Source organism: Argiope bruennichi, chromosome 8, assembly GCF_947563725.1.
Source record: "Argiope bruennichi chromosome 8, qqArgBrue1.1, whole genome shotgun sequence".
Classification (NCBI taxonomy): Eukaryota; Metazoa; Arthropoda; class Arachnida; order Araneae; family Araneidae; genus Argiope; species Argiope bruennichi.
Window position 1 is genome coordinate 71,485,864 of NC_079158.1, and position 17,028 is coordinate 71,502,891.

The following is a 17,028-nucleotide window of genomic DNA, read 5'->3' on the forward strand; positions in this document are numbered from 1 at the left end:
TTCTATGAATGTCGACTTATCAATGAAATTATCGTGTTGCCATATCGTCACATTTCATTTGGACAACATTTTTGATTTAGACAGAATTGGCAAAACATGAAGGTATCCTCTTACAAACCTCAAAACAGTAGAAAACTTGAAACACGATTTGTTCAACCTTGAACGTCTCATTCTGTTTCATGCAACTTCGTGCAGCGTATTTTAGAGCTGCAGTGCCAATTACGAAAATATCCATTCGATTCTTATTCGGATTCAACATCCAGTAAACCTACTTAAATGATGGAATATCGATGGAAGCAGCTCTCGAACTCTGATCTCTGAAACAGAGATTCTGAAATTTGATCACCGTAGACTTATATCCGTAACTTAGTAGATATCATCCCGAATATTAAAAGTATATCATGAAGTAATTATAAACATGAAAAATTCTTCGTGACACCATATAATTCTTTTTAGAACCTAACAGGTCGCGATGACTTGATTGAAAAGTTTCACCTTAGTGATAACAGGAACTTTTGATCGACACCTAATTCTATAAAGTAATTGTATAAATTAGTCTTTTGCATATTTGTGTTTCAAATGTCAGCTTGCTGTTCTTCTCATTTGGAAAGCTGGAGCCCTTCGTATGGTCTTAACTTTAGCTGGCCCAAACCGTTTTAAAGTATCTACAAGCTTCGACATTTATATACTTAGGTTTATTTTAGAAATTCCCTACAGTATTTTTCTTTTAAAGTGAATACATATCTATTACAGGCGCAATCTTAGTTATAAATAAAGTCTATGAGGCGTATTTGCCAAAAGTAATGCTTTATATTGAATATTTTATTAGAAAAATAATTTATAAATTATATATTCACGCTCTAATGTGTGATTTTCTTTTAACAGATTTCTGAATGAAGTCCAAACCAATTCAAAAGAAAGGAAAAACTCAGATTTTGAGTATTTAGATTTCTATACAGAAGAAGCAGAATGGCTGATGTAAGTTTAATTGTAATATTTCCTTGTGCAATCTATAGATAATAATGGACAACACTAACATGAAAGTTATAGATTGTTTTATTATTCTGTATTATCCGTCTTCGGAGATAAGTTAGTTCACCATGGTTGTATTGAATTTCAATTAAATCTCTTGAGCATAACTTTTATTTTACTCATGATTTCCTCAATAAAGTAATTTTAAGCATCAAATTGTGAGAGATAATAGAACCTTGTTATTTTAATTCCTTCAAGAAGCACGTGTTTAATGTTGGTCACTTCAAATTATGACAGGCATTAAAATTGTGTTAGTTTATTAGCTTTACACTTGTTCTCTTTATTGTAAAGATGAGCCATAATAATGGAGTTAAATCCCTATATAATAGTACTATTAAAAATGAAAGTATATGATTCATCTATTCTCCGACAGTCGTGCTATAGTCTCTCCACTTTTTTATCCAATGGATATTAAACTGAATCTTTCTTCCTTAGTTTTCAACAATGGGGAAAAAAATGACATGGTAAATATTTGATGGGACAATAAAAAGTTTTAAACTTCATTTCAACACTAAAATCGAAAAATGTTGATCGAAATATGAACGAAATCGAAAATATGAACATGTTTAGAATATATAAATTTCCAAATATTTAAATTTCATAAATATACTTTGCTATTAAACCTTCTGAAAATATGACACAGTATACTGTTCCTTACTTAATGTTTTAAAGTTTTTTTTTTTCTTGTTAAAAATAAAATTTTACAAAAACAATTTTTTTTTTTTTTTTTTTTTTTAGGAAAGAAATGAAAAAATCCAAATCACCTGTGGTATACTGCCATAACGATCTTGTAGGAGGTCAGTAAATAATTGTTTTTTTTCTTTGAAAAACATAATTGCTATACTAATTCTTTTAACCAAGATACGGAAACTTTATTTTTCCAATAATAACACTTAGTAATTTTTTTTCCAAAACTTTTACCATTGTTGAAGCATTCGTTACGTCGAAATATAATATTCTGTGACCTTGAATTACGGAATTCTATTGCTTATTACGAAAACTATGTTTCAGTTTCATTCGATAAGTAGGAGACTTAGACATGGTATTCTTCATGTAATTTTCCATTTCAAGACACCGATATGGTTTTAGTTATTACTTGACATATTGAAATTGTCCATTTCATTGGTGATATTGCTACGATTGCTTTCCCTTCCACTTGAGAACTGTCAAGCAATTATCACATAGAAAAACATTAGACAGCTTCCTGCATTTTTTGTTGAAATGCATCAGTAAACAGAATTGGCCTAGCTCTTCTGTATTCGTCCGGAACATCGGTGCTAACTGTATAGAATTTGACATCATTTTGCTATATTCAGTCCATCCATTATGTTCTCATTGCATGGACTCACTATTGTATTCCATAGTGTTGTGGTAGAAGCTTATAAGCCAGTTAACAGCTACGCTACACGAGCAATTATTTTTGTATTGTGGTCATGTTACTCGGCTGCGAATCACAAAGTCCCAGGTTCTACCTTCGCGCAATTCAATCCGCCACATTTGGTGGAGGAGCTGGGATCTTGTGGTTCGGAATTGCTCATGTAGCGTAGCTGTTAACTGGTTTATAAGCTTCCACCACAGTGTTTCTGGAAACAATCATACGCGCAACTAACATCCGAAGTGAGCATTCATCTACTAGATTCACATCAATTAGAATATCGAAAAAGAATTCCACATTGCGAACATTTATGACAGAAGGATTATTTGCATATCCTTTATGATATCCTATAATTCTGTCAAGCAAATTTGATGCTTAGTTACCAAAATTTGATTTGTAACAAGAAATAATGAGCAGCAGATGAAACAAAATTCACTTTATTTCTATTTAAAGGGAGAATCTAGGTCTGGAGAACGCCCATGAAAGTCTTCCTCGCAATCTCTTTCCATCTACGAATCAAGGAAGTAACTGCTTTCTGGTAAAGATTGAAATATTTTGATGTAATCTTGGTCGATTTACAATTTTTCGTTGGCATCTCAGAGCCAATTATTATTGAATTATTCTGGAGCTTCATGTTTATATTTGTCAGAAGAGCAATTGCTTCATCAAAATAACATTGCTTCTGTCCACGTTGTTAGACACGTTCGAATATAATTTATAAAACATGATAATGAAATAGGATATCCAATCTGGAACTTTTTTTTCTGTGATTTGAACAGTGTTGAACATTTGCGGATTTATTTGGTAAGATCTTCATTATCATTATTAATATATTCGTTATCGAATTCTGTTGTTAGCTACACTCGTAGAAATACGAACCGCCTTTTTGGATGAATGACTTCTCTTTTCTTTTATTATGTTATATTATTACATGTATTCGCCTTACATTCATATAATCTATTGGCAATCTAAAACTGGATGAATCTTTTACTGATAAAAATTTGCTCTCGTTTCTTAACTGTTCCTCTTACTTTATATCCTATTTGTAATTGAAGTAAAAATAAATCTTTAAAAGTAAACAATCAGTGCTTATTACAATTACGCATTTGACATTTGCATTTCGCAGGTAATATATTACTACGTGACGATTCCCCATCGGATGAAGATCCAAGAATAATGCTCATTGATTTCGAATGGGGAGCGTATAACTACAGGTTTGTAATCAAATCAAGACATGTTTTATTTTCTTTAGTCAAATAATCTGCATAATGAAAGCAATCAGAAAATAAATGGAACTGAAATGTAGTTCCATTCAGACGCAGTTTCAAAATGTGGAAAAAAGAAAAAAAACACCAAAATAGAAATTTTAAAACAAAACAAAAATTACAGAGAAAAATACTAATGCTGCATTTATACAAACTATATTAATTATGGCTTTATAAATAATTAGCTGTGTAGCTAGCTTAGTTATACAAATATTTTATGCAAGCTTAAAAAAAGGAATTTCGCAGACTTAAAGGCAGTTTTAAATGGTAGGATCGAAACGCATCGACTTGTAGTTGTTTCCCGATTGAATAACTGTTTTTAGCTGTTTTTTTCTTGTCAAACAATCAAAAAGAATATTATATATATATATAATATACGAGCCGCTTTTAGTGACCTACCGATTCGCCGGTATTAATGGGCATTAAACTTTTCAATCAATATTATATGTAACTTGATTTTAACAATTTTTTCAGCGAAATGTTTTTCTTCAGTTTTTGATAGATATTTAATTAGTACTATTTTAGAAGACTTACTCAGTTCTGTTTGTCCACTTTTCTATACATTTTATGCTATCTTTTTATATAAATATGCCTAAAATATTTTTTTGTCATTATCAAATATGGTAAAAATTTTATTTCAAAAAATTGTTATAATTGAAAAGATTTTTCGAAAGATAACGTATAAGTTATTCTTGTACTGTATTTTTTCGGATGTTATCGAGGAAAAACTTCTTAATTTTGCTTAATTTTTTATTAAAATTATAATTAATGCGTCGAAAGGCATATTACTAACCTCCAAACTATACCAAATTATATACGCACCAAGTCTGGTAGCTCTACACGTCAAACAGTCTATGTATAATACCAAAATACACATAAAATCTTCATTAATATATATATGGCTTAGGTAGCTCATATTGTCTGTTTGTATTATTACCATTTTCGAACCGATTTTAATGATATCAAGTGGGAACGGAACTTAGGTGTTTCTAAAGTTCTTTTGTAACGTAATTTAGCCCCATAAACAATAACCAAATCAAATTTTCAATGCTGCTACTACTTAGATGCTCTGGGTGCATCACCTAACAGATACTGCTCAACTTCTAATTTGTTATGATTCTTCTTCGCATGGATTTGACTAATTGGGCTAGACTAACCAGATGTAATCAGCAATAACAAATAATTTAAGTGAAAAGCCCAAACAGAATTTTTTATTGTCTAATGAAACTTTTTTTAAAATTCTTTAAAGACTTTTTTACCTGTTTACATTTACTAATTTAAGTTACTAATAAGAAATAAATTCAAATACACCACAATTTGAAATTTTCCTTAGATAATGAGTCATTTTCTCTCCCCTTATGCAGAGGATTCGATTTGGCTAATCATTTAGGTGAATGGTGTTTCGATTACAGTACCAGTGAATATCCCTGTTACGAATATTATAGTGACAGATTCCCTTCTGAAGAAGAGCAAGTAAGTAAACATCTGCTCAAAACTTACAAAAAAAGTATTTTTTTAGAAGATGGCGGACAAAAATGTTCAAGAAAATTCGGAGTTCGTTACTACACATAAGTATTCAACGAAGACACTGAAACGAGCGAAATTATTGAAAAAACGTAAAGCCTAATTATTGTTACTGTTATTTGCTATCTATTAGAAATTTTGAGCTTTAAAAGTTAGGTTTAGTTTAGTTTAGTTATATTAACGTCCCGTTGTAAAGCAACACTAGGGCTATTTTGGGATGGACCTCGTAATTTTGAACCGCGGTCAGATGACGAGGACGATACTGTCTGTCCACGACAAGAACACTGCTAGACAATCGTCTATGTTTACGGCGGGCGTTATAGAAACAGGTTTCGGTAGGGACGATCCATTTTGAATGGGTGGAATCGGACAGAAGTCTGGGGGGTATTCTTTTTCTTGGCGTCAATGTGAAGCGATAAAAGAAAACCTGTTGCTTATTCGTCTTCTCGCTTTATTCGCAGTTGCACATATCTTTATATTCGCTTAGCTTACTTCTTTTATATTTTATTAATCTTTTCTTTGGTTAATATTAACTGCATTTCATTACTTAATTTTTTTTTTTTTTTTGTCTCTTAAATTTTGACATCCTTTAAAAAAAAATATTATTCAACTATATAATGGTATGAAGAAAATATTATATTATAAATAGCGCATTACTTTTTTTTCAATAAAATAAAGAAAAATAGTCATTTATTCAGGCTTGTTTTCCCGCCTCCCAGTTGTTTCAATTGCTCTCATTCTTAACTATGATTCCAAGAATCTAAAAATTTATGCACGTTAATGTGAGTTAGAGGGATTAAAGTATTTAACAAGATTCCTTTCTACTTAGGTGCACTGATTGTGATAATAAAACGGTAGCAGATAAGTATTCTCAAACGGCATTGATGGGCTTTGAATAGAAATGTGAAGAACATTGGGAGTGAAGAATTTTCAACCCCGAAATGATAAAATGCATGCAGGAATTTGGATCCTTTATTGCTTCGAGCTCATGATTACTGATATACATTGAAAAGAAAAGCTCATTTATCACTCTATTATTTGAATTGACAGTTCGTGAGAAAATTTTTTTCTTTGAAATAATTGTATTTCTTTTTCAAGTCGGGGGAAATGAATAAATAGTAATCTGGAATACAAAAACAAACTTTTACCGCGTTTTTCGTAAAATAATGTAAAGCGATGCTGGGTTTATTTAGTTGGGTTCCTTTAAGTCCGGGACATCTGGCACGTGCATGAATGAACACTTGAATTATCTTCAAATTCAGAATACTTTTACATATAAACTTTGCGACATTAATTATGCTGTAAAAAGCTTGTGCATGTTGAAAATAAATTACAAATCAAAGTTTGATTTTTAAAAATCTGAAAATTGATAGTATAGTAATCGTTAATTTTGTGTTTCGGGAAATAGTATATACATCAAAAAAATAAATAAATGTAAATTTGGAAAGGTTTCAAGCATATTTAGCAATGAACATTTTACTTTATAACAGAATAAAAGCAACATTTTATAAAAATTATGAAATAATTATGATTAATTATGTTATAGTTTTTATATTAAATTAGACAGATTACCACGCGTTTTCTGCGGAGAATTTGATATTAATAACTTAGATAAATTTAAAAGAAATGAAATGAAATTTTGTCATGCATGATTTTACTTCTTGTGCAATCGTTAGACGTACAAATAATTATTTGGTTTTTCTATTTCATTTGTTTTGTTCTTAGTATACATATGACTAGAATATCAGATATTTTCAATATTCCGAGTATGCAAATGATTTTCAGTTTAATGAATTATTTTTTAAATTTGTTTTCAATAATTAAATGCAATAATACAAAATATCGCCAATTTGGCGCTAAATGTGCCAACGTAAGAAACTTGAATGAATTTCTACCTCTGCGAAATGAACTCTTCCTACAGTAACCTGTTTCTATAACGCCCGCCGTAAACATAGACGATTGTCTAGCAGTGTTCTTGTCGTGGACAGACAGTACCTGAGCTGGCACCCCCCCCCCTCCCATCCACACCAGCGGGAGGACGTTTGGTCATGACGGATTTAACGTGCAACAGACCCCCTTACACGACGGTTTTTCGGTGGAATCGGGTCTCGAACCTGAAATCCTACGCCTCAAGAGCCGAGACCTTACCACCAGGCCACCGCGACCCCTTTAAAGGTTAGGATTAGAAGCTGCGCGAATTTTACTGTTACATTTTTAACATATTGGTCGCCATTTCGAGTCATCAGTGTCCATCTGGTTATTTCAATAACGCCGTGCAGTTCATAAGATTTACTTAATTTTTACATTTTAAAAAATAACACATAATTAATTTCAGTGTAAGCATTACATCTGCAATTATTTCCAACGTAACATAACGCTATCACGTGACCTTGGTGCCTATAACATTGAGTTATCTAACCAGTTGGAGGAGCACAAAATGGAAGGGGGAAAGGGGGAGAAAAGAAAGAGACTACAAATTATTCAGGGATCTCCAGAGAGAATCCATCGGTGTCAAATACTACACGACTGTATTTAATGTTTGGGCGAAGTAATAACTAAATGGTGGGAACAAGAATACCTAAAAATAAATGGTGACAATAGATTAAACTTACAGATAATTACTAATTGAAAAGGGAAAAGGGGGGAGGATTGATAAATTACATTATAAAACGTCTATATAACATGTATAAACATATAAACAAACATTGCAGAATCAGAAATCTGGGTCTGTGGTTCTGCCAGAATCGTCTGAGTCCTATGATTTTGATTTCCTTCGTGAGAACGTGGTTCGTTGGTTCTGTAGGGTATTGCATTTTTGAGGGAATAACTTCGGCCGATTTTGACTAATGACATTTTGGTCTTAATTATAATGTGGTCTTGAAGAGGTCTTGGTATTTATGAAAATGATTTATTATTTAGCGGATCTTGACGCGTGAAAGGGTTTCGATGCAACTCTCCTGTACCATTCTTAATCGAGACTTGTTCCTGGCTTTCTCATGTGCCATGAGACAATTAATTTCAACATAAACATTTCAACATTAAAAAAAAGAAAATCTTTATAAAGAAAAATTTACATCTAGAAAGCTCACTTTTTATTTATAAGGATTTTTTTTTTTTTCCATTTATTGCACTATAGTGAAGTTAAGGATATTTCTAAAATTATTGACTTCACAACACTAAAAACATGATTTCCGGGAACGTGTCAATTCAATACTCGTGTTGTCTTTGGATAAGGGCACCGAAGGGATCATTTTCAATTGACACGTGGAACTGATGGCGCATCATTTTTACAAAATGGAATGGGATCAGGAAACAAGAGAACACTTTAGAATGACCCTGACATGGGCCGAATTAGGCAAAAATTTAGGAAATTAATTTGAATTAAATTAGATATTAAAATATCATTATATATATATATATATATATATATATATATATATATATATATATTCGTGGCCGAATAGAAGAAACATTGAAATTTTTAATTTCGATTTATTCCATCCCGGGAGGTTAGCTTATGTACAAGAATAAGTGATAAGAAAGGGAAATTTAGGTATCTTTAAAATAATATTGCAAACATTAAGAATTTTAATCCTCCTTCACTCAGAGCGTGAAACCCCGTTGAGACAGCAGCTTTATAGAGCGCGTGTAGCTTTAATTAAATTTTAAAAAGTGGGAATTGGATCAGGAAATATGAGAGCATTTTAGGATGAAGTTAAAATGTGCTAAATTAAGATAAGAATTAATATTTAATTTAGATTAAGACATATAATTTTTAATTTTGACTTGAAATTTACTAAAATAAATCCAAATTATATGTTTATTTTAAATATATGATAATGGAAAATTCAAGGTACTAGAAAAGATACAAATTAAAACCACTTGTATTAGCCAAGTTATACGGTATTTAAAAATAAGTCAATCTAAAAAGGAAATAGATAACAATTTTTCTACATTTACTATATAATTCCCTCTTTTTACTATAGCAAATGCAATAAAAAAATGACTTAAGAAATATTTTAATGCAGAGATCTGAGATGTGATCTCCCCCCCTCAATATATCTAAAATGATCGATAAAAAGCGATAAATAATTGGGATTGGATTTCTTCTAGGAAGTGACATACAAACTATAAGGTTTTTACATAAATAAATAAATAATTTTACAACGTTTATGCTATTCGCAGATCTCCTTCATCAGAGCTTATCTTGATCAGCTTGTTGAAGAAGGAGTCTTCGCATCAGAATTTGTAGAGGATGAGATCAAGGTCATTCTACAAGAAATCAAATTATTCAGAATGGCAGCTCATCTTCTCTGGTCTCTGTGGAGTTACAAAATGACTTTCCAACCTAACAGGAACTTTGGATATGAAGTGAGTTTAGGCACAACCCCCGATAGACAAGGCCTCTGCGGGTTTCCGTGACGTCACGACGAGACGGCACACTCCATTCCCTTAACGTCAAGTCTCTGCGCGCTAGAGAGTGAAGAGAAATTACTTTTCACTTGTTAATATCATTCCATATACTTCCATATCATGCAATTCAACACACATATATTGTAGAATTCATTAATAATTAAAATGCAGCCGCTTTCCACATCACCCTGGAGGTACGGTGCTTGGTATGCATTACCTTTTTTGTATTAAGTGCAGGGCAGGTTTCCCAGTAGGCGTATCTCCCTTAGATTTAAAACTATTTTCTTCATTCACTACATCATTAAAAATTATATCTGTTGCAAAATATTTTTGATTAGAAAATTTCAAAATTTCTTCTTCATATATGGTACATAAATTTTTAAATTATAATATAAAAAATACATTTGCAATGCTTTTGTTGATTAATTTCAAAACAATTCCATACAATAATGGTTTTATGAATATTTGCCGTGGCGTCAACTCCAAGAAAGCAATAAAAACAATATTTCACGAAACAGTATTCTATTCAAAAAAATATCCAATAAATCTTTGAAACATTAGAAGAGTTTTCTTATTTAACTATATATTTTATCATTACTTTGTTAGAAATATCTTTACTAAATTTATCAAATTTTCTTTCCTTTCCGGTTTTAGAAGAGCTTTTCAAACTATCATGTAATTATTCAATAATGCATTGACTGCAGACCAGATTGCCAATCTATAAACATTTTCCGGTTTATGTCCTGAAATGCCTTTGCCATAATGATGTACTTCTTCTTCATTCACTACATCATTAAAAATTATATCTGTTGCGAAATATTTTTGATTAGAAAATTTCAAAATTTCTTATTCACATAAGGTACAGAAGTTCTGAATTATAATCAGAGCCGGCCTTAAATATAAAAGAGATTGGGTGGAAGAAACCATTTGGAGCCGCAATTTTTTTTTTAGTAAAAAAAAAAAAATTATAAACATTATATATAATGCTATTGCGTGTATATTTGTTAAATGAATTTGTTTTTGCTTTTAATTACTTCAGAAAAATCACCATTTTTTTTCGATGATTTGTATAGCAAATGCTTGTAAGCTTCTTCACGCCTTGAACAACTACACTTTTTCCTTACTTTTAATTTGCTGAATTTAATTTGAAATTTTTTATATCGGTGATTAAATTGACACATTTTTAAATCTACCTTCTCTCTGTACAATAACAGTATCAATTGCTGTGATATTTTTAATACCCAAATTCTTTAACTTCATCTTCTTTTATTTTGGAATATGATCTTTTTCTTTTTCAAATTCGTGTTTTAAGAAAATTTTCTGAATTATTCAAATTGCATTCTATCACTTTTGATTCATCTAAAAATGTGTTGAATTTTATACTTAAATTTTGAACTTCAGTTTTAATTTTACTGATCAATTTAAAAGCCGAATAAAAAACAACTGTTTTTAGTTGAAATAGTTCATTGGTAGTGTTAATTTTGGGCAATATTGAAAACTATACTATTAAGTATAAAATAAATGGCATTTATTTTATTGAATCCAATATTTTTACTTCGCATACCGCTGTACTATCTCTATTTACCTCAATAAATTCTTCTAGGACATTACAAATTTTTTCAAACTGTGTATACATTGCTTTAACTGAATCCATTCTGGCTTCCCAAAGGGTATAAAAAAGCATATAGAAGTTTTAATATCCAAAAAAAAAAAAAAAAAAAATTACAATATATACTGCTGGAAATGGTATCACAAATTAATACATTTAAAAAGTATGATGTGCAAGACATATAAATTGCATGTGGATTTAGAGCAACTATTCTAAATTGCAAAACTTTGTACTTCCGTTTCGTGTTGCTATCTTAGCCTTACGCCTATCCTCTACAATTCATAATATTTAAATCCAGCTCACTTAATCTTTTCAACAGAGGTTTTGCTAATCCTTCTCCAGTCACAATGATTACTTTAATAACCCCTATAAACGACTCATTTATATTTAATCTTTTCTCTTCAATATTTTCATACCTAATAATGACTGAAGTGCGTTTGTTCTTAATGGGGAAAAATCAAGATTATATTTCATTTGGTTACTGCTGTACTTGGATGATTTTGAATAGACTTTAATTTTGCTAAGGATTTCATTTCATAATGCAGGAATATTTTGTTCATTTGATCGCAGTGCTAAATGATGCCCAATTCTAATTTTCGAATTTTTAATTCTGTTTATATGATTTATTTATTAGCACAGTTTGTATTTACTGAATTATTCGATTAAAACATACAAAAATTTCTATTATTAGGAGTTTCTATTATTTTCATGGTTTCCACGAAATGAAAGGTTATTACATGATAAATATATGGAATTGCTCCAATCACTAGTCTCGGATATTTAAGAGGGGCACTTAATAATTTTACTGACTTCGAATAAAATAGACTAGTTTCTCTTTCAATATCATTTTTTTAAATGTAATTCACAGACCTACAGTAAAGAAAATTATTCGTAAATATTGACTTCCTTTAATGTTTAATTTAAATACAGTAACAAATATACAACATAAAACAATATATAATTGTTATTGTTTACTCTCATGCTTTTATCGTTATGTTATATAATAAAATTTAACTATATAAACGTAATTATAGATATAATAGTAAACAGAGCATGTAAATATAATTTTATTTCTGGATTTTCCCTATGAAATGTTGATGACATGTAAGCGGCACAATTTGGCATCTGAGATGGAATTGCTCCAATCACTAGTCTTGGATATTTAAGAGGGGCACTTAATAATTTTCCTGACTTCGAATCAAATAGACTAGTTTCTCTTTCAATATCATTTTTTTTAAATGTAATTCACAGACCTACAGTAAAGGAAATTATTCGTAAATATTGACTTCCTTTAATGTTTAACTTAAATACAGTAACAAATATACAACATAAAACAATATATAATTATTATTGTTTACTCTCATGCTTTTATCGTTATGTTATATAATAATATTTACCTATATAAACGTAATTATAGATATAATAGTAAATAAAGCATGTAAACATAATTACGGCAAATATTATAATTATTATTGACAATAATTACAGACATTATTACCTGTATTACAGCATTTTATAAAATAATTCTTTTCATAATGCACTTGATTAAAATCACGAATAATGGATATTACTGAGCTGTTAAATTTCTAATGTGAGAATAAATGATTTTTCATTTAGAAACATTAAGCATTAGTTTAAAATAATTAAATAAGCTTACCCTACTATGCTGCGTCGGATAAAATCCTTCGCGATGTATGGCACTTAACCATTTCTTTTTAAGCTCTTCATTTTTAGGAATGGCAAAAACACTTACTCTTGGGCCATTCCTGTAATTTCCATTACAGTTTGGAACACAACAGATCAAAGGCATTTCTATTCCTTATTTTTAGTAATCCAAATGATTTTTCTTGCAAATAAGAAATGGCGCTTACTGTCTACCGAAACACAGGAGGGCCACTGGCTAAAACATGGCGTGTGAGGAAAAGAGTTCGTTTCTTATCAGTAAACTTGAAGAGGGTGAAATTCCTCCCTCGGTCCCCCAATTCGCACCCACTCTTGTAACCTCTCGGAGCGACGTCATTACTTTCTGTGACGTAAGTTTTCCGGCCTTGTCTAACGGGGGTCGTGGTTTAGGCAGATCACAAAACATATCTCAGTTAACACTGTATTTCTAATACCTATATTATTCTCATTGTGATGAAATTCCAATAAAGAATTTACGGCATAAATATTTGTTATGGAATTATTCGCTCTTGGCAACTAAATGCTTCATCGGAAATGTCGTTTGTGTTTAATTTCAATTAAAATCCTGTGCATAACTGTTCATGATTTCTTAAACACAATATTTTTAAGCATCATATTGTGATAAATATTAAATCTGTGATATTTTTTGTATACATCTGTATACAAATGTGATATTTTTTATATACATCTGTATACAAATGTGATATTTTTTATATACATCTGTATACAAATGTGATATTTTTTGTAAACACATATCTGTGATATATATACATTGGGTATATGAACCATCCGAATGAAATCAAGTCCCATGATTTCCTTGTGCATTAAAAACATAACACGTGTGTGTGTGTGTGTGTGTGTGTGTGTGTGTGTGTGTGTGTGTGTGTGTGTGTGTGTGTGTGTGTGTGTGTGTGTGTGTGTGTGTGTGTGTGTGTGTGTGTGTGTGTGTGTGTGTTCACCTTATAAAAACAATAAAAGAATTGGTAAAAATTATGTAAAAAAGAAATATTTTTAATTATTGGCTCGGGTTGTCCGGCTTATCTTTTGCATATTTTTTTTCCGAATATTCACTGTACTAAAACAAGCGAGGAGGATTACCTCCTGCAAGTCCAGATTCCAGTGACATTCTTCGGAAGACTTCCGAATTTTCAGGGGAAAAAATGAGAAGTTTCGCGGTGCTGTGTAATCTGTAACCAAAAACCTCGCCAAGAAATTCAATTTACAGCACTCGAAATATTGCTTTGTCCTCATGGTCTGAACATGGCGCGCAGGGCAAAAATTATAATAGAATAATAAAGTAAATATTACAAAAAATAGTAAAAATTGGCTAAGAAAACATTTACAACAAAAACAAACTGACATACCATGCATGATTTTAAAAAGGAATGAACCATGGTGTCAGTTAATCATTCCATAGGAAATATTATCAGAATGAAAGATAACCATAACAACTTCAACATTTAATCTATGTTTGGACTTTTGTATAACTTGTCCGTCTAATATTTTTGTTTTATTCTAGGAGCATTTCAAGACAAGATTCAATATCTACAAGACTCTTAAGGAAAAATTCCTGAATCGTACGAAGTCCGTTGGTGATTCAGAATCCAATCACTAATTCAAGAAAGAATGCAAAGATCTACACTGAAAAGATATTCGTTTAAAAATTAAACTCCTTAAGAGAACCTGTAAAATGATGAAGGGGGAAAAAATATATATTTTAGTACTAAATTCAATTGAAAAGTGTAATTTAAATCAAAGATGTGGGCATAGAAAAATGTGAAACTGTACCTGATTTTAGATTTTTAACTGTAAAATGAATAATATATTTATTGTTGTAGTATTAGTTTAAGTTTGTGATTGTATTCTGGACTGAGTTTTTGAAAAATGTGTTAAAATAGTTATGTTTTTGAATTTTTGGATCAAATAGATTGTAAAAAGTCAGTGAAATAAAAATATTTTAGTTGAAATCAAAAAATGTTTTGATAACCGGAAGAAATATGTTTCTTTTGGGGGCGGAGGGGGGGGGCTAGAGGGCTAAAAATAAATATAAAACAAAAAAAATCTATTCTGGAATCTTATCATATGATTTATTCAAAATCTTATTGATAACTTGAGTAATATATTATCATTTTCTAAACTGAGAAATAAGCCATATTTCTATAAAATGTTTGAATAGTGGTTTCGACTAATAAAAAACATAAAATTTTCATTTTTTTCATATCAAGGAATAACAAAACAAATACAAAATATTTTAAAACAAGCAAATTTCTTATTTTATAGTTTTCTTTGTATTTTTTTCTTCTTTCTTTATAAAATTTATTTAAACTTTCTTATTTTATAATTAAAAACTGAAGAATACATTGAGAAATTTTAAAACTAAATTTGAATAAAAACCGCGTGTTTGGTTTTAATTTATAAAGGGGTTTTTTGTAATTTTTTTTTTAATTTAGAATTATTTTTAGAGATGTAAATAGCATTTAAACATATATTATCAAATATAGAAAATAATGCATTTTGCCAAAGAATGAAAACAGAAACGAAATTCCATATGTGTGTTATAAAGAAAATTGTTCAGAGATTAAGAATATTGAATTATGTCTATTATTTTTGACGGAAATCGATTTTCAACTTAATCATCTACCTACCTTAAGTAAGTAGACATTATTCAAGGTATTGCTGCTTGTAGATAGAATCACTTTTTATCAAAATTAAAGAACTTTTTTTTAAACAATATTTTATAATTTTGCACCAATATATGTTTGACATTCACTATTTTCTTTTATTTCAAATATTTTATTACACTTTTAGGGGGTTTTTTTCAAATGAAATTACTGCGTTGCATTACAAAAAAATAATTTTGGTATTTCGAGAGATAAAAGTAATCATTCTATAAAAAAAAAAAAATCTCCAATTCATTATTCTGACATAGCTGAATTTTTCCATCTCTATAAGCAATTTTATCTTACACTGTCACGATTTGAAATAAACTTACAAATATTCAGCAGGAGTGATAGTCTAGAAAAATTCTAACGAGAGTGGTATTCTCCCTTTCCCCGCATAAAAGTTTGGACTTTGGGTAAGATCATGAAAGAAAATAAGTTCTTTGCAGACGTTACTGGTAGAGAAACGACAGGAATTGATAGACGGCAATACAAATTTTACAAAAATATGTGTAAAAACTTTGGCATATCCATGGAAATGAGACATACAAACTGAGAAGGCACATTTTTAACACCCAAAGTAGAGAGGAGTTGAGACGGAAACTGTTCCTTTCGTAAAAGAGATTAATTATAAAAATTTGTGTGACATTTCAGATACTACAGAATTTGTCAGAGGAATTTGCCTAACTCCGGCTGTGTTACTAAATTCATATAACACTGAATGTAATCTAGATTACGCATCTGCCGAAATTGACGAACACGACTTCAGGCTCAAAAATGAGTTAAAGTACAAACTTTTTTAGTTTCCACAGGCAACAAAAATAAATTAATTAATGTGGACTCATACGGATTATTACAATTTATTATGAAATTCAAGCTGGAAGTTACTGTGCCCAATATTATAAGAATTCTTCACAACTGTACTACGAAATGCCAATTGTAAAAGAAACTTTTCAAAATTAAAATTGATCAAAAACTATTTAAGATTAATAATAAGTACTATAACTAATCTATTGCTATTGTACCAGATATAACATCTATTGAAAAAGAAGTATATAATGCTAAAGACATTGATAGAATAATAAAAAACTTTCCTCTAAGAAAAAGGCAGAACAATACGATTTTAATTAAATAAAGAAGTTTTATTTTTAATTTTATTAATTTTTCAGTAAAAATATATATCGGAACTATCATTCTAGTTGTAAATGAAAGTTGATGAATGATCGTGCCCAAGGTCCAAACTTTTATGCGGGGAAAAGGAGAATAGCACTTTTGTTAAGAAATGTTCCAGAAGACCACTCCTGCTGATTATTTGTAAGCTTATTTCAAGCCGTAACAGTGTAACATGAAATTGTTTATTGAGATGGAAAATGCAGCACGTGCCAAATATTTCTTATTTTGCCTCATTGAAACGAGCTTTGTTTTCAATCTTAGAAATAATGTGTGTGTCCAATATTATTTTAAGTT

General features: G+C 30.2%; 1 protein-coding gene across 2 annotated transcripts in view; it reads left to right on the forward strand.

Annotated features, from left to right (window-relative positions):
* LOC129980803 (choline/ethanolamine kinase-like) overlaps positions 1-14,885 on the forward strand; it is a 29,931-nt gene extending 15,046 nt beyond the window's left edge. Inside the window, exons 4-9 of one of the 2 annotated variants that reach the window (XM_056091187.1) lie at positions 886-978; positions 1,771-1,829; positions 3,534-3,621; positions 5,037-5,145; positions 9,382-9,567; positions 14,421-14,884. In XM_056091187.1, coding sequence (XP_055947162.1) covers positions 886-978; positions 1,771-1,829; positions 3,534-3,621; positions 5,037-5,145; positions 9,382-9,567; positions 14,421-14,516 — 631 coding nt within the window. In that variant the 3' untranslated portion in view covers positions 14,517-14,884. Of the gene's footprint in view, positions 1-885; positions 979-1,770; positions 1,830-3,533; positions 3,622-5,036; positions 5,146-9,381; positions 9,568-14,420 lie in introns of both variants that reach the window. The other variant, XM_056091188.1, reaches the window with a different exon arrangement.
* Positions 14,886-17,028: the final 2,143 nt, after the last annotated feature.